Genomic DNA, 26267 nt, shown 5'->3' with positions numbered 1-26267 from the left:
CAGTGATTTTCGCTGAAATTACACTGTCAGTTGTAGGGAATCTGTATAACGCACATTGCAATACCTTTTGGGGGCTCTAGTTTACAGCCAGATTCACGTATCAAATCCATGTCGTTTATACAGCGATTTTTGCTGAAATTACACTGTCAGTTGTGGGGTATCTGTATAACGCACATTGCAATACCTTTTGGGGGCTCTAGTTTACAGCCAGATTCACGTGTCAAATCCACGTAGTTTATAAACCACTATGTCAGACAGAAAGATGGCAGCTGGAGGAGGCAGAGGTGGCAGCACAGTAAGGGGATGCCAAACGTCCGCGGGGTACAAATCCTGATTCGCAGGCCCAAATAAGCAGTGGCACAGGGGCTCAGTGAGGCAGCGCTGGTAGTAGTCGCTCAGTGCAGAGTGTTGGCGGTAAAATTACCACCTCAGCGGTGTGGCAGTTTTTTGTAAAGACACCAGAGGAGCCGAGTGTGGGTATATGTCCTATCTGCGGGCAGAAAGTGTAGCGTGGCCAGGGAACTATCCTTGGCACCACGGCCCTGCGCCAACACATGCAGCGTTACCATCCAATGGCCTGGGAGAAACTGGTGTCAGATGCGGTCCATCCTGCAGGCGAAGCAACAGCAGCAGCACCTAGTGGCACACATGCTGTTTCAGCAAGTCAAGACTCCAGCACCTCTGCCGAAGGGAGCTGTTTGTCTTTGACATCATCTCCCGGTCCAGATGCTCCTGCTCCTCGCTACGCATGGCGCCAGCAGTCGTTGAGCGAGGCGATTACAAAAAGACAACTCTATGCGTCCAGCCATCCTAAGGTGCAGAAGCTGATCGTGCTCTTGTCGAAGTTGTTGGTACTGCAGTCTCTCCCTTTCCAAGTCGTGGACTCTGCACTCTTCAGAGAACTAATGGCTTGTGCCGAACCGAGGTGGAGAGTTCTAAGCCGCAATTTTTTTTCCAAAAAGGCTGTGCCAGCCCTTCACCAATATGTACAACAGAAGGTGGGCCAGTCCTTGAGTTTATCAGTTTCTTCCAAAGTGCACGGCATCGTGGACATGTGGAGTTGTAATTATGGTCAGGGACAATATATGTCCTTTACGTTCCACTGGGTGAATGTGCTTCCCGCCCAGCCACACCAACAACTTCCACAAGAGACGGCGCTTTCTCCTCCACGTTGTCAAACTGCTGCTCCTGTGCCAGTGTCCGCCTCCTCCTTCTCCACCACCACCTCAGCCTCCACAAGTGCTGCTCTATCATAGCACATGTGCACTGTACAGCGGTGTCACACAGTTCTACACCTGGTTTGCCTGGGTGAACAAAGTCACACAGGAGAGGAATTGCTCCGCGTCATGCAAGAAGAAATCAATGTGTGGCTTTTTCCGCGACAACTAAAAATCGGAACCATGGTGACAGACAATGGGAGGAACATGGTGTCCGCGCTAAACAGAGGAGGGATGGCGCATGTGTTCAATCTGGTATTCAACAAGTTCCTGAAGTCTTACACCCATCTGCAAGACATTCTAAAACTGGCCAGGACACTGTGCACGCACTTCAGCCATTCTTACAAAGCCAAGCACACCCTCCTCGAGTTGCAGCGCCAGAACGGCCTACCCCAACAAAGTCTGATATGCGATGTTTCCACCTGTTAAAATTCCAGCCTCCATATGTTAGACTGCCTGTATGAACAGAAAAAAGTCATTCATGATTTTTTAATGATGCAAGCGGACCGTAGTACTCATGCGTGACACCTGCCGTTTGCTCAGGCCTTTTGAAGAGATATTTTTCAGTCGCCAGGACTGTGGGATGAATAACGTCATTCCACTACTTCATGTCCTGGAACTTATGCTGCAAAATCTGTCTGGTCAGAGTACTGGAGAAGTGGAGACTACATCTCATGGCCACATGAGTCCGGTGGGGGCTGAACTGGAGATGGAGGAGGAGGACAGTGGAGCACAAACAGAGTCTGGTGCAATTTGTGGTTTTTCTACTCAGGTGACAGGAGAGGAGGAGCATCCGGAGGAGGTAGAAGACGAGGCAGATGATACACAAACACCGTGGCAGTATACTGTGGATATGGAGACCGGGAGTCCCTCAGAGTCACTTGCGCAGATGGCCCGCAGCATGCTGCTTTGCCTAACTAGTGAAAGCCGAATAGTCCACATCCGGCATAGGGATGACTTTTGGCTCTCCACCCTCTTGGACCCTCACTACCGGTTCAAAATGGCCCATTTTTTTCCTGCTGCTGAGAGGAAGGAACAACTGGCATACTATAGATAAATACTGAGCACACAGTTGGCCGCTGCTTATGTGCGCCATTGTCCATCCTCTGTCAGGTCTGACCAGGGGATTCCTGGCAGTCATTGCTCACGTACTACTACCACGGCTGCTGTAGGGAGCTGGGGGGGTAGGAGCAGTAGCAGTTCCATCAAGAGTCGCTTAAGTCTGGATTCCTTAATGAGCAATTTCCTTCACCCGCCTAGTGAGGAGCTTAGCCGCCACCAGCAGCAGCAGGACATGAAGCAGACCCTGCACCAGCAGGTGGTGGCCTAGATCAAGATGAATCAGGCTTGGATCGGCCAGGATTTCAACTCACCAAAGCCTAATGCATCAGATTAGATCAGCCATGACACCACCTCTAAACGTTGAGAAATGAGTCTGGGTTCTAACTACCTGCCTCAGCCACTATTCTGATGCTGCCACCCGCCTGATGCCACACATCTGCTGCTAGTTGCACCATCTGCCTCCTACCATCTTTACCAGGGACTGGAATTGTCCACCACCTCCTCTCTATATCATGGTGCCACTCTGCAGGCTCCTGCTGCTTCTGATGCCACCTTCACACTATATCATTGTGCCACTCTGCTGCTCTTGCTGCTTCTGATGCCACCTTCACACTATATGATTGTGCCACTCTGCGGGCTCCTGCTGCTGCTGCTTCTGATGCCGCCTTCACACTATATCATTGTGCCACTCTGCGGGCTCCAACTACTGCTGCTTCTGTTGCCACCAACACACTATATCATTGTGCCACTCTGTGGGCTCCTCCTGCTGCTGCTGCTTCTGATGCCACCAACACACAATATCATTGTGCCACTATGTGGGCTCCTCCTGCTGCTGATGTCACCAATGCACTATATCATTGTGCCACTCTGCAGGCTCCTGCTGCTTCTCATGCCACCTTCACACTATATTATTGTGCCACTCTGCAGGCACTTGCTGCTTCTGATGCCACCTTCACACTATATCATTGTGCCACTCTGTGGCTTTCCCTGTTGCTACCACCATGTTGCTGACACCTGTGGACTCCTGCTGCTGCTTCTTCTGTCGCCACCTCCACACTATATAATTGTGCCACTCTGTGGCTTTCCCTGTTACTGCCACCATGTTGCTGCCACCTGTGGGATCCTGCTGCTGATGCCACCTCCACACTAAATCATTGTGCCACTCTGTGGCTATCCCTTTTGCTGCCACCATGTTGCTGCCACCTGTGGGCTCCTGCTGCTGCTGCCGCCACCTCCACACTCTTATCATTGTGCTACTTTGTGGCCTACCATGTTTCCGCCACCTCCATAATTTGTCATTGTGCCACTCTGCAGCCTACTCATGCTGCTGCCAACTGACCGCTGTCTCCCTGGAACACCCTGTGATTTCCATAATGCTGTTTTCACCCTCCATCACTCTATGACGTTGCCACTATGTTTGGTTTTCCCCTTCATTTCATCAGTCAGAAGGATGAAAAGCTTCAAGATTGATAGCCAAAAGCAGGAGTGGATACAGAACATAGATGACATGCAAGTATCCCATTTGCTGCTCATCTCTATTCTGGATCAACTCCTGTTTGATTTTGGCTTTAGCAATACTGATGGATTATTGACCGATTGAAAGAGGACACTGACGCGTGAAAAGAAGGGCAAAATGATCAGTGACGTCAATGCTAAATTACTGCCGACATCCTCTGCACTCTTTTGGGGGGCTTTCCACATGTACCCGCGTTTAACAGAACAGGTTCTGTCATAATCTATGCAATCATCTGATGTTAGTGTAAAAAGAGTGCACTCTTTGATGTTATAGTGGGATCTTGGCCCTCAGCTCGGTCCTTTCGAGCTGGCACAGATGCTACCTTGTCAGGCTGCGTTCCCGCTTTGCTTATTTGGTGAAGTTGGCCTATGTAAGTGCACATGGAAGTGAAGAGTGAAGCGATTCTAAGAGCCGCGGCTGTCATGTGCGTGTCATACTAAAACACAGCATTGTTTGAAGACCAAACCACGCTCCCTATGCATATTTAAGTATGGCACAACGTTCTACAACACCCTACAGGCTCTCTGCGGCCAGGAAATGCCTGTTTTTTAATTCGTTGATTCGTTTTGATTCGATTCGGGTCGAATCAAATTTTTTCGAAAAATTCGGCAAATCGGGACAAAACGAATTTTAACAAATTCGCCCATCTCTAATCAGAACATTCAGAACAACATGTGATTCCTTTCTAGCTTCTTCACTCAATCAGCCAGAAATTTTCCTGGAGTACAACACCCCCTGTCACACAGCAAAACTGGCATAAAAGTTCCTTGAAACAGAAACCATTAAAACAATGAAATGCCCAGAGTCCTGATCTAAACCCAATAGAAAACCTCTGGAAAACTTTGATGATAAAGTAATGGCCAAGAAACCCACTTCATTCACAGAACAGTGGAAAAGACTGAAAGATGAGTGGATCATTATCATACTAGAGCACAATAGTGCAATAAAACAAGGGATAGTCAGACACAATGAAGTGGTTAGTGGTCTTAGCAATTTGATCAAAATGTAAAGTTAATTTTTTAAATGTAGCCAAGCGGCTATAGCTCATTTCTAGTCCTAACATGTCCTCCTACTCACTACACGTGCTCACCGTCCCTGCGCTGCCGAGAAGTATAATATAGCGTCCATCGAGGGAATCTTGAACGCGCACAGAGAGCCCACTAGAGTGTTCTGTGACTTCCCAGCAGACGCCATTTACGGATGGAGCACAGATCCTGCAATGCTTAGAGCTGTATTTCAGTGGGTGGTAAGCATAACATTATTATGTATGGCCATAACCTGGGACTGGTTTTTAAAATTTTGCTTATAAAGTGGCCAACCCCTTTAAGCCCACGTTAACAATATGCAATTCAATTGTATTTTGAAACACAATTCAAGTGCATTTGGAATAACTGTTTGCAGGTGTGTCTAGACCTTAAGAGTGCAGTCACAGGTTGCTTGTATTAACATAGCGTTAACAGTTATGTTTTGTTAACAGCTGTTTAACTAGCCAAATCTCTTAGGCCATTGTATATACCCGTGAGAACGGGCACATAATGCAGTCTGATCCTATTAGCAGTACACAATGCAGCAGACGAGAGTCATTGCATTATGCTAATATATAACAGCTAATGCATTCCCAGGGCTGCAGTTTGGCTGTTCATCATAAATCATGAATTACGTGTTACATGGGGCAGAGAACTCTAGGAAGGAGAAAGGAACACCCCCGATGACATCTGCAGACCTGTAAGCCAATCAGCGGACAGCAGGCTTATGTGTCACACAGCCCTATAAAACCAGCCATTTTACATCTCGGCACTTCACACTTCATGTGCTGCCTGTAGTGTCTAGTTGCTGCTACTGTTCTGTTTAGTAACGATTCTTGCGGCAATCCCTGGTTGTTCTTTAAGGGGGATCTGTATACCCCAAATAGCAGTTCTATTTAGGTGACAAAATCGAATAGGAACAAATCTGTTTGACTTTCATGCATCTGCAGTAGCGATTTCTTTATGCAGCTGCTTTAGTGATTTGTGGACCTCTCACTGTGTGTCAGTTGTAGGGTATCTGTATAACGCACATTGCCATACCTTTTTGGGGCTATAGTTTACAGCCAGATTTACGTGTCAAATCCACGTAGTTTATACAGTGATTTTCACAGAAATTACACTGTCAGTTATGGGGTATCTATATAACCCACATTGCCATAGCTTTTTGGGGCTATAGTTTACAGCCAAATTTACGTGTAAAATCCATGCAGTTTATACAGTGATTTTCGCAGAATTTACATTGTCAGTTGTGGGGTATCTGTATAACGCACATTGCCATACCTCTTTGGTATGGGGAAACGCAAATTGACGATGATGTAGCTGATCGCACTTGGGAGCTGGGTGTAGCAGGGGATTCATTATTGTCAGACGAAGAGAGTGTCAGCAGTGTGAGAACTGGAGCCAAATGCCGCGGGGTACAAATCCCAACTCGCAGGTCCAAGTAAGCAGTGGCACAGGGGCTCAGTGAGGCAGCGGTGGTAGTAGTTGATCAGTGCAGAGTGTTGGCAGAAAAGTTACCACCTCAGCAGTGTGGCAATTTTTTGTAAAGACACCAGAGGAGCCGAGCGTGGGTATATGTCCTATCTGCGGGCAGAAAGCGAAGCGTGGCCAGGGAACTATCCTTGGCACCACAGCCCTGCGCCAACACATGCAGATTCACCATCCAATAGCCTGGGAGAAATGGGTGTCAGATGTGGTCCATCCTGCAGGCGAAGCAACAGAAGCAGCAGCAGCACCTAGTGGCACACATGCTGTTTCAGCAAGTCAAGGCTCCAGCACCTCTGCCCGAAGGGAGCTGTTTGTCTTTGACATCATATCCAGGACCAGATGCTCCTGCTCTTAGCTAAGCATGGCGCCAGAAGTTGTTGAGGGAGGCGATTACAAAAAGACAACTCTATGCGTCCAGCCATCCTAAGGTGCTGATTGTGCTCTTGTCAAAGTTGTTGGTACTGCAGTCTTTCCCTTTCCAAGTCTTGGACTCTGCACCCTTCAGAGAACTAATGGCTTGTGCCGAACCGAGGTGGAGAGTTGCAAGCCTCAATTTTTTTTCCAAAAAGGCACTACCAGCCTTTCCCTATTATGTACAACAGAAGGTGGGCCAGTCCTTGAGCTTATCATTTTATTCCAAGGTGCACACCAGCGCGAATGTGTGGAGCTGGTCAGGGCCAGTACATGTCCTTTACAGCCCACTGGGTGAATGTGCTTCCCTCCCAGCCACATCAACCACTTCCACAAGAGACGGTGCTTTCTCCTCCACATTGTCAAACTGATGCACCTGCGCCAGTGTCAGCCTCCTCCTTTTCCTTCTCCACCACCACCTCAGCCTCCACAGACCTGAGGGTGCTTTGGCTATCAACAAGGGAATCTTCTTCCCCCGTCTCTTGTGACGAGCGCAAAGCTTCCGACTTCATGCTGACCAGAGAGTTTTTCAACAGGCCAAGCAGCGGGATGGTGAGGCTGATGATGGCGGCATCACCACTGACCATCTGTGTTGACTCCTCAAAGTTACTCAGCACCTGACAGATATCAGACATCCACGTCCACTCCTCATTGTAGACTACAATCGCTCTGCGCTGCTGGTAAACTCTGGATAACATAGTTAATGTTGAATTCCACCTCGTGGGCACGTCGCATAACAGTCGGTGAGCGGGCAGTTGGAGGCGGCGCTGCGATGCCCTGAGAGTGGCAGCATCTGTGCTGGACTTCCTGAAATGCGCACAGATGCGGCACACCTTCGTGAGCAAATCAGACAGATTGGGGTATGTCTTCAGGAAACGCTGAACTATGAGATTTAACACGTGGGCCAGGCATGGCACATGTGTCAGTCTGCCAAGTTGCAGAGCCGCCACCAGGTTACGGCCGTTGTCACACACAACCATGCCTGGCTTCAGGTTCAGCGGTGCCAGCCACAGATCACTCTGCGCCGTGATGTCCTGTAAAAGCTCTTGGGCAGTGTGCCTTTTATCGCCTAGGCTCAGCAGTTTGAGCACCGCCTGCTGTCGCTTAGCGATGGCACTGCTGCTGTGCCTAGAGCTACAGACTGATGGCGCCATGCCCACGGATGGTAATTCGGAGGAGGAGGCGGAGGAGGGGTGGGATATGACCAGCCCCAGGGTCAGCCTCCACCAAGTTAACCCAATGTGCCGTCAGCGATATATAGTGGCCCTGCCCGGCAGCACTCGTCCACGTGTCCGTGGTCAGGTGGACCTTGTCAGAAACGGCGTTGGTCAGGGCACGGATGATGTTGTCTGACATGTGCTGGTGCAGGACTGGGACGGCACATCGTGAAAAGTAGTGGCGGCTGGGGACCGAATACCGAGGGGCAGCCGCCGCCATGAGGTTGCGAAAGGCCTCGGTCTCTACCAGCCTATAGGGCAGCTTCTCCAGGCTAAGCAGTTTGGAGATCTGGATGTTGAGGGCTTGGGCGTGTGGGTGGGTTGCACTGTACTTCCTCTTGTGCTCCAGCGTCTGGGGTATGGAGAGCTGAATGCTGCGCATGGAGATATTGGTGGATACTGTGGAGGATCGTGGAGGCGAAGGTGTGGTTTTCGCACGGGAGGTGTTTGGGCCGGGGTCCTGGGCAGGGGGCTGACTAGCAGAGGCAGCAGGTGACACAGGGGAAGGAGCAGTGGTGTGCCCGGCCGGAGGTGAGCGGCCTTGGTTCCATTGAGTGGGGTGTTTAGCATTCATATGCCTGCGCATACTGGTGGTGGTTAAGCTGGTAGTGGTGGGACCCCTGCTGATCCTGGTGTGGCACAGGTTGCACACCACAGTCCGTCAGTCATCCGGCATTTCTTTAAAGAACCTCCAGACTTCCGAAAATCTAGCCCTCGCCACGGGAGCTTCACTACGTGAAACATTTGGCACTGATGCACCAGCTCTGGCCCTGCCTCTCCGTCTGGCCCCACCACTGCCTCTTCCAACCTGTTCTCGTCGAGGACTCACCTCCATCTCAGAAGCACTGTGTTCACCAGGCCTATCAACCCAGCTTGGCTCTGTCATCTCATCATCCTCCGATCCCTCGGTCTGCTCTCCACTCGGACTTCCTGCCCTGAGAACAACTTCACCACTGTCTGACAACCGTGTCTCCTCATCATCCGACACCTCTTTACACACTTCTTCCACTACGTCAACAATGTCATCATCACCCACAGACTGCGACCGGTGGAAAACCTGGGCATCAGAAGAGAGCTCAGCAGCAACCGGACAAGTGGTTTGTGACTCTGGGAAGGGTCCAGAAAACAGTTCCTCAGAGTACGCCGGTACTGACCCCTGCAGTAGTTGGACGCCCACGTCCACGCCCTCGTCCTCTACCCCTAGCCCTTGGGTTAAACATTTTCAAAATTAAAGTATATACTGTAAATTTTTGGGGATTTTTTTCTGTTTTATTTGTGTTTTTTTTTTTTTTTTTACAAAACGATGCTATCCTATTTCTATGGCTAGTTTCTAACCTACACTGACAGCACACAACTGGATTTTGTACTGTGCCTGATGACTTTGAGTAATAAAAAAAAAATAAAAGTAAAAAAAAAAAATCAGCAGACGGTGCCTAATTCAATCAAACCCCTAATAAATTGTCCCACTTAGGTGTTTGAGATGTGTGTGTCACTAAGAGCTAAATAGAACATTCCCAAGTCTCTCTGCAAATTCCTCACAATATGGTACTAGCTGCACTACTAGTGCCAGCAAGGCCACACTAGTGCCACAAGCAAATCAACAAAATATATATATATATATATATATATATATATATATATATATATATATATATATATATATATATATATATATATATATAAAATGCAAAGTCCAAAGCAGCACAAGCCAGTAGTTAGTAGATGATCCCTTGGCATGGGTCCTTGATATGCGTAGTGAAGAGGCAGCCCTCAATGAATTGTAGAAAAGTGGTGAACTTTTATTCCATCACACAGCGACGTTTCGGTGCTAGAACCGCACCTTTCTCAAGCATAACAACAGTGAAACAGATCCAACTATTTAAGGACCAAAAGCCCTGCTGATTGGTCAATCATTATGTGAAACAATAGTTGATACAAAATTGATCCAGTAGTGCAATATCAGAATGCATATAGCATTATTAAGGTGCAATAGTATTGATACATCATAATAAACAGTGTAAACGATACAAAAGGGACATAGTGCTTTATTAAAACCAGTGATCCCGCCCATCGGTATTCAGACCTGCCCCACGTCTCCTGAGTTTCATTCATAAATAGTTTTTTGTGTTCGGAACCGCCAGCGGCCATACGTCATGGATCCACGTGATACCGGAGGTGGGTGTGTGGAAGGGCCGGAAGTGATGACATTGTTATATACGTCACCACTCGCGCAGGCGTGTAAGACATGTGCAGGTAGCGGTGGCCATCTTGGAATCTGGAAGCCCATTTCCACCAACAATACTTATGATGAAAGGAGGTAAGTATAAAAATACTATATAAGAGAGGCGCACGCTAACGAGGTGGACAAATTCTGGAGGTCCTAGACTATATAAGACCCACAGTATGTCTAGTACCGCCAAATTGTCACTGGTCCATCATTCGACAGACCTGTGTGCTTATGGGACAAAGTACTATACACCTACAATGTGTTGTTGCCCCTAGGGATAATAATCCCACCTCCAATTAACATCTGTGGATGTATGGGGACAAAATTACCAAAAAATAAGACTCATATAGGAGACGTGAACAAAGTTGGTCCGTCCGATGGGGGTTATTAATGAACAATTGTCTTGACATCTAAAAAGATAGAAACACACGGATTAGTTGGATAAAGAAAAGGGGGGATTCTCCCCGTACAATATACATCATATGAAGGTACAGAAGAAACATTGGGACGAACAAAGTGACCAGCAGTCCCATGCGCTCCACCATGACATGAAGAATGAAATAATCTAAATAATGCTCGTGAGATTATACTCAATGTTGAGGCCATGTGGTTGTAGCGTATTTAGGCGATGTATCCATTGAAGCTCTCGTTTCCTCAATAGTAGTGTCCTGTCGCCCCCTCGTCTCAAGGGAGGGACATGATCAATGAGGACAAACCTTAATTGAGATTCTGTGTGACCCTTTTCAAAAAAATGGCGGCTTACAGGTAAATCCTGTTTTTTCTTCCTGATTGTGTACTTATGATGTGTAATTCTCGTTTTAAAGTCATTGGTTGTTTTGCCAATATATTTAAGTCCACATGGGCATAATAACATGTAGATCACGTAGTCACTATTGCATGTAAGATAGTGACGTATCCTATATGTAGTGCCGTTGTGTGAAAACGTTTCTCCCTTGTGCATTAATGCACAGTTAATACAGGCTCTACATGAAAAGCTACCCGTACGAGTTATGCCCAATATACCCCTTTGTCGGGACATTTTTAAAGGTCCTACATCGGATTTAACCACTCGGTCCCCAATGTTCTTAGTCCATCTGTGAGAAAAAAGGGGAGGGTTTTTGAATTCTGGGACTCCCGTGGTTTCTTTACACTTTCCAATGTTTTTTTTAATGTTAGAGATTAAGTTGCTTTTGTCTGAAAAAGTAGATACAAAGGGGATTCTGTCTGTTTTGCGTACTTTGTTCTTAGGTTGGAGTAAGTCACTTCTGTCATGTGTATCAGTCAAACTGATGTTCTTATCAATTATTTTTTTAGGGTAACCTCTGTCCAAACATTTTTTTGTCATTATTGTTTTGTTAGTCTCGTAGGCCTGTTCATTGCTAGAGATCCTCTTTATTCTGAGGAACTGGCTTAGTGGAAGTGACTCAAGCATATGTCGTGGATGTGCACTGTCATACCACAATAAGGTGTTTCTCTCTGTGGGTTTTGTAAATAAATCCGTATGTATTGCGTGGTTTTCATAATGCACAGTGACATCGAGAAACTGTAAAGAATAATAAGAATGCACAACAGTGAACTTTATATCATCATGAATAGTGTTGAGATATGCATGGAACTGCTCAAGTTTCTGAACAGTGCCCGACCATAGAAGGAAGACATCATCTATGTATCGCCACCACTCCCTAGCATAAGTAGAATAGTTTGTGAAGAATACTCCGTGTAAACATTTTTCTACAGCTTTTATACCTCGTGAGTGATCTATTGAGGTATACAGAAATACCACGTCAAATGACACCAGTAAAAATTGATCCTCTTTTGTAATATTAATGTTTTGTAGTTTGCTCAAAAAGTCCGATGTGTCACGGACATAAGACTTGATTTTCTGTACTGATTCCCCCAAAATGACATCCAAGAAGATGGCTATATGTGAAAAGATGGAATTGCATCCAGAGACTATAGGCCTACCGGGTGGATTTTGTAAACTTTTATGAATTTTTGGGAGGATATATATCACCGGTGTAATGGGGTGTAGTACAGTCAGGTATATGTACATATTTTCAGTAATAAGACCTGCAGATAGTGCAGTGTCCAAAATGATCTTGCGAGCAATGGTGAATTTTGGATCTCCTGATATGTATCTGTAAACCGAAGTGTCACTGAGTTGTCTGCGGATCTCTGTAAGATATGCTGAGGTGTCCATGATGACGACAGCTCCGCCTTTATCGGCTTGCTTAATAGTGATGTCGCCATCATGGACCAATGTTTTTAGAGCATCTATTTCAGCGGATGTCATATTGGCATGTTTAAACCTGGTGTCTGTGGTTAATGATTCAATATCATGTTGTACTGCTTCGCAAAAAGTGGTAATGGCGGGTGCATCTATGCTCGGGGTGAACTGGCTTTTATTGTACAACCCAAACTGTTTGGGGTCTAATGCCCTATCGGTGCTGTGTTTTGGTATGGGGTTATTATGGAACCAATACTTAAGTCTGATGTTACGAAAAAATCTGCATAAATCTTGTTCAACCTCGAACTAGTCAGTTTGTGCACATGGTGAAAATGATAGACCTTTTGCAAAAAGGTATCTTGACATGGTATCTCTGTATACCTCAATAGATCACTCACGAGGTATAAAAGCTGTAGAAAAATGTTTACAACTTACCGAGTATTCTCCACAAACTATTCTACTTATCATAGATCTGTTAAAGGTGGTGTTATATAACAATTATTTTTTGTTTGGCAATGAGTTCTACACTCAATTAAAGGGGGTAGCAATGGGGGCGAACATGGCCCCAAATTACGAAAATATCATGATGGCAATGCTTGAGGAGGACTTCATCTATGTGTCCCACCACTTCCAACATGCTAGGGAGTGGTGGCGATACACAGATGATGTCTTCCTTCTATGGTCGGGCACTGTTCAGGAACTTGAGCAGTTCCATGCATATCTCAACACTATTCATGATGATATAAAGTTCACTGTTGTGCATTCTTCTTATTCTTTACAGTTTCTCGATGTCACTGTGCATTATGAAAACCATGCAATACATACGGATTTATTTACAATACCCACAGACAGAAACCCTTATTGAGATATGACAGTGCACATCCACGACATATGCTTGAGTCACTTCCACTAAGCCAGTTCCTCAGAATAAAGAGGATCTCTAGCAATGAACAGGCCTACGAGACTAACAAAACAATAATGACAAAAAAATTTTTGGACAGAGGTTACCCTAAAAAAATAATTGATAAGAACATCAGTTTGACTGATACACATGACAGAAGTGACTTACTCCAACCTAAGAACAAAGTACGCAAAACAGACAGAATCCCCTTTGTATCTACTTTTTCAGACAAAAGCAACTTAATCTCTAACATCATAAAAAAACATTGGAAAGTGTTAAGTAAAGAAACCACGGGAGTCCCAGAATTCAAAAACCCTCCCCATTTCTCTTACAGACGGGCTAAGAACATTGGGGACCGAGTGGTTAAACCCGATGTAGGACCTTTAAAAATGTCCCGACAAAGGGGTATATTGGGCATAACTCGTACGGGTAGCTTTCCATGTAGAGCCTGTATTAACTGTGCATTAATGCACAAGGGAGAAACGTTTTCACACAACGGCACTACATATAGAATACGTCACTATCTTACATGCAATAGTGACTACGTGATCTACATGTTATCATGCCCATGTGGACTTAAATATATTGGCGAAACAACGAATGACTTTAAAACGAGAATTGCGCATCATAAGTACACAATCAGGAAGAAAAAACAGGATTTACCTCTAAGCCGACTTTTCTTTGAAAAAGGTCACACAGAATCTCAATTAAGGTTTGTCCTCATTGATCATGTCCCTCCCTTGAGACGAGGGGGCGACAGGACACTACTATTGAGGAAACGAGAGCTTCAATGGATACATCGCCTAAATACGCTACAACCACATGGCCAAAACATTGAGTATAATCTCACGAGCATTATTTAGATTATTTCATTCTTCATGTCATTGTTGAGCGCATGAGACTGCTGGTCACTTTGTTCGTCCCAATGTTTCTTCTGTACCTTCATATGATGTATATTGTACGGGGAGAATCCCCCCTTTTCTTTATCCAACTAATCCGTGTATTTCTATCTTTTTAGATGTCAAGTTCATTAATAACCCCCATCGGACGGACCAACTTTGTTCACGTCTCCTATATGAGTCTTATTTTTTGGTAATTTTGTCCCCATACATCCACAGATGTTAATTGGAGGTGGGATTATTATCCCTAGGGGCAACAACACGTTGTAGGTGTATAGTACTTTGTCCCATAAGCACATACTTATAGTACTTTGTCCCATAATCAGTCTGGACAATTGGGCGGTACTAGACATACTGGGGGTCATTTACTAAGGGCCCGATTCGCGTTTTCCCGACGTGTTACCCGAATATTTCCGATTTGCGCCGCTTGTACATGAATTGCCCCGGTATTTTGGCGCACGCGATCGGATTGTGGCGCATCGGGGCCGGCATGCGCGCGACAGAAATCGGGGGGGCGTGGCCGAACGAAAACCCGACGTATTCGGAAAGACCGCCGCATTTAAAAACCGAAAATGTGTCGCTTGGGGAGCGCTCACCTTCACCTTCTATGGGATGGTGCATTCCGGGGCGTTGAGATTATTTTCGGCGCTGCAGCGCCACCTGGTGGACGGCGGAGGAACTACCATCTTAAATCCCAGCCGGACCCGAATCCTGTGCAGAGAACGCGCCGCTGGATCGCGAATGGGCCGGGTAAGTAAATGTGCCCCACTGTAGTTCTTATATAGTCTAGGACCCACAGAATTTGTCCACCTCGTTAGCGTGCGCCTCTCTTATATAGTATTTTTATACTTACCTCCTTTCATCATAAGTATTGTTGGTGGAAATGGGCTGCCAGATTCCAAGATGACCACTGCTATTCTAGCCCTAACAAGGGCTGTTGGGTTCTTGTAGACTCACTCCTGCCTAACAGTAAGCTAATATAACAGCCTAACGCTATCCCTGCAGCAGCAGCAGCTCTCTCTCTAACGGCATCCAGACAGAGAATGATGCGAACAGCGCGGGCAGGGGCTAGTCTATTCCAGGGTCACCTGATCAGGCCAGCCAACCACTGCTATCAACGTGTAAGGGTACCACGTCATGCTGGGTGGAGTGCAGAGTCTCCTGGCTTGTGATTGGCTCTGTTTCTGGCCGCCAAAAATCAAAACGGCGGGAGATGCCATTTTCTCGAGCTGGCGAAGTATTCGTCCGGGCAGTTACGAGTACGCTAATGCTCGAACGAGCATCAAGTTCGGACGAGTGTGTTCGCTCATCTCTAATGTTAACCCATTTTACAACATACTGGTTGTACAGTTTACATTAATTAGACCAAAAAAAAGCAATCATTTAGCTTATACGCAAAATGTAAATTTAAGATTATTTTGAAATGCCAATTTTAAAAAATTACCTCAATTATCCTTGAGGAAAGACTTTGCAAAACAAAACAACTAAGTTACTTACATTACATTAATTCTAATTCCTCTAGAAAAACACTTTGAATGCAAATTTGAGTGCTTATGTTAATGGAAATCAAAATCAAGTATGGATAAGTCAGGGACACTTACTCATAGATCCCGACACTATGACTGTGTTAATCTTCTTATATTTATATATATAATATATATATATATATATATATATATATATATATATATATATATATTATTATATATAATTATGCTATCAATGGGCTCCTTTCTTCATCTAAAATTATGCTAACGAGCCTGGAGGGCTTTTGAGCCTGGTTGCTCCTCCGGACCTTAGATTCGCACGCTGTTAGATTCACAAGCTGTCACCTTGTCCCCCGCTTGAGTCTTCCTGTGCTGTAATAAGATTACATCATACAGATGGAGGGGATTCCCTCTGCTTGATGTAAGTGAGAGAGAGTTCTTGCACACTGTAACATCATGTGAATCTGCAGCAAAAAGGGATTCTGGGAAGCACCCCAGTAGCCTTCCGGGTCCTTTAGCATAATTTTAAAAGTTCATTTTAGAAGGAAGTAGGCAGTGCCTGGATCTGTATCCCAAGTTTATTCACTCAGCCCACAGGGGGAAATACTGGTGGGCCGACTAGTTTGGGGCCGGTCGAAAAATAAAAAAAACATGTACTTACCCTTCCAACGCTTACCCGAAGCTCCGCTGATGTAGTCTGGCCGGGGGGGAAAGCTCCTTACGTGCCGGCGGTTCAAAGACTATGACGTCAACTGCTTGCCGACATCATAGTCTGTGCGACGCCGGCAGCACGAGGAGCTGTCACCGCCGGCTGGACTACATCAGTGGAGCTTCGAAGGAGCGTCGAAAGGGTGAGTACATGTTTTTGTTTTTTTTTTACTATATACAGGTGGGCAGGCTGGCTGTATACAGGGGGGAGTAGGCTGTATACAGGGAGGAGCTGGCTGTATACAGAAGGGATCAGGTTGGCTGTATACAGAGGGAGGCAGGCTGGCTGTATACAGAGGGGTGCAGGCTGGCTGTATACAGAGGGAGGAAGGCTGGCTGTATACAGAGGGGGGTGGGCTGGCTGTATACACGGGCAAGTCTGGCTGTATGCAGGGGGGCAAGTCTGGCTGTATACAGGGGGGGGAGGCTGGCTGTATACAGGGGGGAAGGCTGACTGTAAACAGAGGGAGGGCTGGCTGTAAACTGAGGGGTCAGGCTGGCTGTAAACGTAGGGGGCAGGTTCGCTGTATACAGAGGGCGGGGCAGGCTGACTGTATACAGGGGGGTAGGCTGACTGTATACAGGGGGCGCAGGCTGGCTGTATACAGGGGGGGCAGGCTGGCTGTACGCAGGGGGGCAAGTCTGGCTGTATACAGGGGGGGCAGGCTGGCTGTATACAGGGGGGGCAGGCTGGCTATACACAGGGGGGGCAGGCTGGCTGTACACAGAGGGGGGAAGGCTGGCTGTATACAGAGGGGAAGGCTGACTGTAAACAGAGGGAGGGCTGGCTGTAAACTGAGGGGTCAGGCTGGCTGTAAACGTAGGGGGCAGGCTGGCTGTAAACAGAGGGTGGGGCAGGCTGACTGCATACAGGGGGGTAGGCTGACTGTATACAGGGGGGCAGGCTGGCTGTGTACAGGGGGGCAGGCTGGCTGTATACAGAAGGGAGCAGACTGTATACAGGGAGGAGCTGGATGTATACAGAGGGGGTCAGATTGGCTGTAAACAGAGGGAGGCAGGCTGGCTGTATACAGAGGCGGACAGGCTGGCTGTATACAGAGGGGGACAGGCTGGCTGTATACAGTGGGGGACAGGATGGCTGTGTATACAGGGGGGGCAGGCTGGCTGGATACTGGGGGGGCAGGCTGGCTGGATACTGGGGGGGAAAGGCTGGTTTTATACAGGGGGCAGGCTGGCTGTAAACAGAGGGTTCAGGTTGGCTGTAAACATAGGGGAGGGCTGGCTGTATACAGAGAGGGAAAGGCTGGCTGTATATAGGGGGGCAGGCTGGCTGTATACGGGGGGGTAGGCTGGCTGTATACAGGGGGCAGAGTCTGGCTGTATACAGAGGGGGCAGGCTGGCTGTATACAGAGGGGGGCAGGGTGGCTGTATACGGGGGGGGGGTAGGCTGGCTGTATACAGGGGGCAGAGTCTGGCTGTATACAGGGGGCAGAGTCTGGCTGTATACAGGGGGGCAGGCTGGCTGCATACAGGGGGACAGGTGGGCTGTATACAGAGGGGGGCAGGCTGGCTGTATGCAGAGGGGTACAGGCTGGCTGTAAACAGAGGGAGCAGGCTGGTTTTATATAGAGGGGGGCAGGCTGGATGTATACAGGGTGGGCCATGCTAGCTGTATACAGGGGGGCAGGCTAGCTGTATACATGGGGGCAAGCTGGCTGTATACAGGGGGAAGAGGCTGACTGTATACAGGGGGGGCAGGCTGGCTGTATAAAGGGGGCAGACTGACTTTATACAGGGGGGGCAGGCTGGCTTTATACAGGGGGAGGCTGGCTATATACTGGGGGGACTTGCTGGCTGTATACTATGGGGACTGCAAGGCTGTATACTGGGGAGGGGCTGGCTATATACTGGGGGCTGTCTGGCTGTATACTGGAGGGACTGGCTGTCAATATACAGGGGGGGGCCTGAATGCCACCATCACACTATATCATTGTGCCACTCTGCGGGCTCCTGCTGCTGCTGGGGGGACTGGCTGGCTATATAGTGGGGACTGGCTGGCTATATACTGGGGGGGGCTGGCTGGCTGTATACGAGGGGGCTGGCTGTATGCTGGGGGGACTGGCTGGCTGTATACTGGGCGGCTGGCTTACTGTATACTGGGGGACTGGCTGGCTATATACTGGGGGACTGGCTGGCTATATCCTAAGTCAGTATTAAGTTGTGTTTTTTTTTTTTTTTTTTTTTAAAGAAGCGTTATTCCTGTATAAGGGAGGCTTACTGCTAAAGAGTACTGCTATGTAAGCAGAAGTTAAACCAAAATGTAAAGATCTAAATAAAATTATTCCAAGCTCATTATTTACAATTAAAAAAGGGTTAGAAGATAAAAATGAAAGACTTACATTGAAGCAATCTGATTTGGAGAAACAGCTGAAGAATATTCCAGAGATACTTGAAAAGCAGATTTGACTTCAGGCTGTTCTTTAACATTATTAAACTCATTAACAGCCGGAGAAAAATTCTTACATCCTGCATTGGCAGATGTCCTCTCCCCAGGCAGACTGTGTGAACTCTGTCTAATTTCATTGATATCTCTGTCAGATTCTGAAACAGACCTTGCGTTATAATATAATCTAGACTTCGGAATTTGCTTAGATGCCTTGTACTCTTTATACTTTTCCCAGTTAGGAGGTGGTGGACGAGGAGGTCCTTGTTTCTTTGGTTGGGCAGATGACTCTTTTTCTTGAAATTTGTCTGGAGAAGACTTTACTTTGTTTTGCAAAGCAAGGTATTCCAGGTTAAGATGACTCATAGAGTAAGCTCTATTTCGAGAAAATGATGACTCTCGATGCCCATCTTGAAATGATGCAAAATTTGGTGGCCTGATTAGGTTTTCATGGGTAAGTTTATATGAAGTTATTCTCTTGCAGCCTTGAGACCATTTATGGTCATTGTCATCACAACATGGATTAAATAAGCCAGGATGCTGATGTCCAGATATAAAATGATGTAAGTCACTGCAGAATAAAATATGATGTTTCAATAAAATTTAAATAAACAATTCAATTTTTATAGTACAGATTCTACAGAACAAATGCTAATAACAAAGTTTACACATACAGTCTTAACATAATGGAGCACATTTACTTACCTGGTCCCTCAGAGTTCCCGAAAGTGCATTGCCGCGATTCATTAAGATCGTGCGACCGATATCCTGCATCTGTCATTTCCCTGCTCAGGTCCGCCGGAGTTCACAATCTTCTTCCCGGTGTATGTAAGTGCATTGGTTCCGACACAATTTTAATCGTAAATCCTGCACTCAGTCTGAATCAGTTGGATCGTACGAAGGCCCGCCCCCCATTCTTTTGCATGAAAGCCGACTCCGCTGCGCCAAAATCTGATCGCGTGTGACACAATGCCCAGTAAAATACCTGTCACAGTGACGCAAATCCCCAAAACGTCGGGAAGTCCGCCGGAAATGCGATCCGGGGACCTTTGTAAAAAAGCCTGAATAAGTAGGTGTAGGGTGCTTCCAAAAAGTGTGGCTTCTGTCACATTTCATTCCCATGCTCAAGGACTATATTTTACTTCAAGAGGTCCATTTAGTATATGAAGCTCTGTGAACTTTATGAAGCTCTGTGTTTGATTATTGGGGTTTTTACTAGATATGGGCGAATCGGTTCTAACCTAACTTCGGTTAGAATTTCTGGAAAAATTTGATTTGTCACAAAGCCGAGGTTTATGCTGATTGGCGGAAACAAAGTTTTTTTTCCCTTTTTTTCAGCTAAATGGGCGCGAGAACAACATGTTACATGGGGCAGAGAACTCTGGTAAGGAGAAAGGAACACCACCGATGACATCTGCAGACCTGTAAGCCATTCAGCGAACAGCAGGCTTATGTGTCACACATCCCTATAAAACCCACCCATTTTCAATCTCGGCACTTCACACTTCATGTGCTGCCTGTAGTGTCTAGTTGCTGCTACTGTTCTGTGTAGTGACGATTCTTGCTGCAATCCCTGGTTATTCTTTAAGGGGGATGTGTATACCCCAAATAGCAGTTCTATTTAGTGACAAAATCGAATACGAAGAAATCTGATTGACTTTCATGCATCTGCAGTAGCGATTGGTGGACCAATCCCTGGTTGTTCTTTAAGGAGGATCTGTATACCCCAAATAGCAGTTCTATTTAGTGACAAAATCGATTAGGAACAAATCTGTTTGACTTTTAGGCATCTGCAGTAGCGTATTCTTTATGCAGCTGCTGTAGTGATTTGTGGACCTCTCACTGTGTGTCAGGGTATCTGTATAACGCACATTGCCATACCTTTTTGGGGCTATAGTTTACAGCCAGATTTACGTGTTAAATCCATGTAGTTTATACAGTGATTTTCACAGAAATTACAATGTCAGTTGTGGGGTATCTGTATAACGCACATTGCCATACCTTTTTGGGCTATAATTTACAGCCAGATTTACATGTCAAATCCATGTATTTTATAAACCAATATGTCAGACAGAAAGGTTGCAGGTAGAGCAGGCAGAGGTGGCAGCATAGTAAGGGGACGTCGCAGCAGGGGTGATTCTGTGAGGCCAGTACTGCCGTTGTGATCTAGCAGCAGTGTGTTGATCAACAACCCAAAGGTTGTTGAATGGTTGACTAGGTCATCCAATTCCTCAATTATAACATCCGACAATCCCAGCCAAGAGTCTGTGGGTTCCTCAGATATAACAATTAGTTGGCATGGCCCAGGAGCAGGTCAGAGGCCCTCACCTGTCCTCAACCAGCCTCTGTCCTGTTCCTTTCCAGCAGCCAGAGAACTACTAGGTGGTCTAGGCTCAGCGCCACTATTCAGCAAGGACGAAGTGTTTGAGGACAGTCAGCAGCTGCTTGGCAATGAAGAGGTGGGGCAGACTTCCGCTGCTTCCTGTAGTAGACAGACTGTGCATACTTACACCGGTGAGGAGAGTAACAGTGATAGGGGAAACACAAATTGACGATGATGTAGCTGATCGCACTTGGAAGCTGGGTGTAACAGGGGATTCATCATCGTCAGGCGAAGAGAGTGTCAGCTTGTGCATCAGGCAGCAATTTGCTACTGTGGCCATGAGTCAGCAGGGTGGCAGCAGTGTGAGAACTGGAGCCAAACGTCCGCAGGGTACAAATCCTGCCTCGCAGGTCCAAGTAAGCAGTGGCACGGAGCTGCTGAGCGTGCAGAGTGTTGGCGGTAAAATTACCACCTCGGTGGCGTGGCAATTTTTTGTAAAGACACCAGAGGAGCCGAGCGTGGGTATATGTCGTGGGTATCTGCGGGCAGAAAGTGAAGAGTGGCCAGGGAGCTAACCTTGGCACCACGGCCCTCCGCCAACACATGCAGCGTCACCATCCAACGGCCTGGGAGAAACAGGTGTCAGATGTGGTCCATCCATGCAGGCGAAGCAACAGCAGCAGCAACACCTAGTGGCACACATGCTGTTTCTGCAAGTCAAGGCTCCAGCACATCTGCCGAAAGGAGCTGTTTGTCTTTGACATCATCTCCAGGTCCAGATGCTCCTGCTCCACGCTACGCATGGTGCCAGCAGTCGTTGAGCGAGGCAATTACAAAGAGACAACTCTATGCGTCCAGCCATACTAAGGTGCAGAAGCTGACCGTGCTCTTGTCGAAGCTATCCGTACTGCAGTCTCTCCCTTTCCAAGTCGTGGACTCCCATCAGAGAACTAATAGCTTGTACCAATCCGAGGTGGAGAGTTCCAAGCTGCAATTGTTTTTCCAAAAAGGCACTGCCAACCCTTCAACATTATGTACAACAGAAGGTTGGCCAGTCTAAGTTATCAATTTCTTCCAAAGTGCACGGCAGCGCAGACTTGTTGAGCTGTAACTATGGTCAGGGCCAGTACATGTCCTTTACAGCCCACTGGGTGAATGTGCTTCCCTCCCAGCCACATCAACAACTTCCACAAGAGACGGCGCTTTCTCCTCCACGTTGTCAAACTGCTGCTCCTGCGCCAGTTTCCGCCTCCTCCTTCTCCACCACCACTCTCAGCCTCCACAAGTTCTGCTCCATCATACCACATGTGCACAGCACAGTGGTGTCACGCAGTTCTACACCTGGTTTGCCTGGGCGAACAAAGTCACACAGGGGAGGAACTGCTCCATGTCATGCAACAAGAAATCAATGTGTGGCTTTCTCCATGACAACTAAAAATCGGAAACATGGTGACAGACAATGGAAGGAGGATGGTGTCCGCACTGCAACGAAGAGCGATGGTCCATGCGCCCTGCATGGCGCACGTGTTCAGTATGGTAGTCAACAAGTTCCTGAAGTCTTCCACCCATCTGCAAGATATTCTAAAAATGGCCAGAACACTGTGCACGCACTTCAGCTATTCTTACAAAGCCAAGTACACCCTCCTCAAAAGTCAGAACAGCCTACCCCAACATAGTCTGATATGCGATGTTTCCACCTGTTGGAACTCCAACCTCCATATGTTAGACCGCCTGTATGAACAGAGGAAAGCCATTAATGATTTTTTGATAATGCAAGCGGACCGTGGTACTCCCCTGTGTAACTTTGATGTCATCCACTGGCAGCTCATGCGTGACACCTGCCGTTTGCTCAGGCCCTTTGAAGAGGCCGCGATATTTGTCGGTCGCCAAGACTGCGGGATGAATAACGTCATTCCACTGATTCATGTCATTGAACTCATGCTGCAAAATCTGTCTGGTCAGGGCACTGAGAAGTGCAGAATACATCTCATGGCCACATGAGTCCTGTGGGGTCTGAACTGGAGGAGGAGGAGGAGGAGGACATTGGAGCACAAGCAGAGTCTGGTGAAATCAGTGGTAGTGAAAGAGAGGAGGAGCAGGAGCATCTGGAGGAGGTAGAAGACGAGGCAGATGACCCAGAAGCACCGTGGCAGTATACTGTGGAGATGGAGGCCGGGAGTCCCTCAGAGTCACTTGCGTAGATTGCCTGCAGCATGCTACTTTGCCTAACTAGTGACAGCCAAATAGTCAACATCCGCCATAGGGATGAATGTTGCCTCTCCACTTTCTTGGACCCTCGCTACCGGGCAAAAATGGGTGACTTTTTTCCAGCTGCTGAGAGGGAGAAACAGCTGATATACTATAGAGAAATACTGTGCACACAGTTGGCCGCTGCCTATGTGCGACATTGTCCATCCTCTGTCAGGTCTGACCGGGGGATTCCTGGCAGTCATCGCTGGCGTACTACTGCCGCGGCTGCTGTGGGGAGCTGGGCTGGTAGGAGCAGTAGCAGCTCCATCAGCAGCAGCTTATTGAGCAACTTCCTTCACCCGCCTAGTGAGGAGGGTAGCCGCCACCAGCAGCAGCAGGACATGGAGCAGATCCTGCACTAGCAGGTGGTGGCCTATTCGGACAGCACTTTACCACCTCAGGTAGAGGATCCCATGGACTACTGGCCAGCCAAACTTAATGCGTGGCCGCAACTTGAGTTTGCAGTAGAGAAGCTGTCTTGCCCGGCCAGTAGTGTGGCATCAGAGCGGGTGTTCAGTGTGGTGGGGGCCATCATTACCCCCAGGAGAACCCGCTTGTCCACCCGTAATGTGGAGAGACTGACCTTTGTCAAGATGAATCAGGCTTTGATCGGCCAGGATTTCAACTCGCCAATGCCTAATGCATCTGATTATATCAGCCATGACGCCTCCTCCAAATGTTGAGTAATGAGTCAGGGTTCTAACTACCTGCCTCAGCCACTATTCTGATGCTGCCACCCGCCTGATGCCACACATTCACTGCCAGTTGCTCCATCTGCCTCCTATCATCTTAACCAGGGACTGGAGTTGTCTGCCACCTCCACACTATGATGCCACTCTGCAGGCTCCTGCTGCTGCTGCTACTGATGCCACCAACACACGATATCATTGTGCCACTCTGCGGGCTCCTGCTGATACTGATGCCACCTTCACACTATATCATTGTGCCACTCTGCGGGCTCCTGCTGCTGCTGCTACTGATACCACTAACACACGATATCATTGTGCCACTCTGCGGGCTCCTGCTGCTGCTACTGATGCCACTTTTACACTATATCATTGTGCCACTCTGCGGGCTCCTGCTGCTGCTACTGGTGCCACCTTCACGCTATATCATTGTGCCACTCTGCGGGCTCCTGCTGCTACTGGTGCCACCTTCACACTATATAATTGTGCCACTCTGCGGGCTCCTGCTGCTACTTGTGCCACCTTCACACTATATCATTGTGCCAATCTGCGGGCTCCTGCTGATGTCATCTTCACAAAATATCATTGTGCCACTCTGCGGGCTCCTGCTGCTGCTGCTACTGGTGCCACCTTCACACTATATCATTGTGCCACTCTGCGGGCTCCTGCTGCTGCTGATGCCACCTTCACACTATAATATTGTGCTACTCTATGGGCTCCTGCTGCTACAGATGCCCCCCCCCCCACTATATTGTTGTTCCACTCTGTGGCCTCCTGTTGCCGCCAACTCTACACTCTGTCATTGGACCACTCTGTGGCTTTCCATGTTGCTGCCACCATGTTGCTACCACCTGTGGGTTCCTGTTGATGCCACCTCCACACTATATCATTGTGCCACTCTGTGGCTTTCCCTGTTGCTGCCACCATGTTGCTGACACCTGTGGACTCCTGCTGCTGCCGCCACCTCCAAACTCTTATCATTGTGCCACTTTGTGGCCTCCTGTTGCCGCTGCTGATGCTGCAGCCTCCACCGCCACGCTCTGTCATTGTGCCACTCTGTGGCCTACCATGTTGCTGCCACCTCCACACGTCTGACCTCATGCTGCTGCCACCTTTGGAGTTCTTTTTTTTGTCAAAGGCCTGATTTTTTCAGGAAAACTGTAATGTATAATGGATGTGGCATCTCCAATCTGCTGCTACTGATGCCACCTCCACACTATATCATTGTGCCACCCTGTGGCTTTCCCTATTGCTGACACCATGTTGCTGCCACCTGTGGGCTCCTGTTGATGCCACCTTCACACTATATTATTGTGCCACTCTGTGGCTTTCCATGTTGCTGCCACTATGTTGCTGCCACGTGTGGGCTCCTGCTGCCACCTCCACACTCTTATCATTGTGCCACTTTTTGGCCTCCTGTTGCCGTTGCCGCCACCTCCACACTCTGTCATTGGACCACTCTGTGGCTTTCCATGTTGCTGCCACCTGTGGCCTCCTGTGGCTGCTGCTGATGCAGCTGTCGCCACCTCCACATTCTTATCGTTGTGCCACTTTGTGGCCTACCATGTTTCCACCACCTCCATAATTTGTCATTGTGCCACTCTGCAGCCTACTCATGCTGCTGCCAACTGACCGATGTCTCCCTGGAACACCTGTTGATTTCCATAATGCTGTTTTCACCCTCCACCACTCTGTGACATTGCCAGTGTTTGGTTTTCCCCTTCATTTCATCTGCCAGATGGATGTAAAGCTTTAGGATTGATAGCCAAAAGCAGGAGTGGATACAGAACACACAGGACATGCAAGTATCCCATTTGCTGCTCATCCCTGGATCATATTCTGGATCAACTCCTGTTTGTTTTTGGCTTTAGCAATAATGATGGATTATTGACCGGTTGAAAGAGAACACTGACGCGTGAAAAGAAGGACAAAATGATCAGTGACGTCAATGCAAAATTACTGCCAACACCCTCCCCACTCTTTTGGGGGTTTCTACATGTATCAGTGTTTAACAGAACTGGTTCTGTCGTAATCTTTGGAATCATCTGATGTCAGTGTAAAAAGTGTGCACTCTTTGATGTTACAGTGGGATCTTGGCCCTTAGTTGGTCCTTTCAAACTGGCACAGACGTTACCTTGTCAGGCCGCGTTCCCGCTTCGCTTATTTGGTTAAGTTGGCCTATGTAAGTGCACATTTAAGTGAAAATTGAAGCGATTCT

The 26267-nt window shown here is 47.6% G+C and overlaps 1 protein-coding gene and 1 long non-coding RNA gene across 8 annotated transcripts in view; one reads left to right on the top strand and one right to left on the bottom strand.

Moving 5' to 3' along the window:
* Positions 1-26267, bottom strand: part of LOC140077151 (protein Shroom4-like) — a 603736-nt gene that overhangs the window by 208428 nt on the left and 369041 nt on the right. For all 7 annotated transcript variants that reach the window (XM_072124065.1, XM_072124069.1, XM_072124068.1 and 4 more), the window contains one exon: positions 18747-19361. In XM_072124065.1, the coding sequence (XP_071980166.1) occupies positions 18747-19361 (615 nt within the window). The remainder of the gene's footprint in view (positions 1-18746; positions 19362-26267) is intronic.
* The window catches only part of LOC140077153 (uncharacterized), a 102988-nt gene that overhangs the window by 7677 nt on the left and 69044 nt on the right, over positions 1-26267 (top strand). The gene's annotated exons all lie outside the window — the stretch shown is intronic.

Source organism: Engystomops pustulosus, chromosome 9 (assembly GCF_040894005.1).
Source record: "Engystomops pustulosus chromosome 9, aEngPut4.maternal, whole genome shotgun sequence".
Taxonomy (NCBI): domain Eukaryota; kingdom Metazoa; phylum Chordata; class Amphibia; order Anura; family Leptodactylidae; genus Engystomops; species Engystomops pustulosus.
Note: the sequence above shows the minus strand (reverse complement) of the source record. Positions and strands in the feature narration are given on the sequence as shown.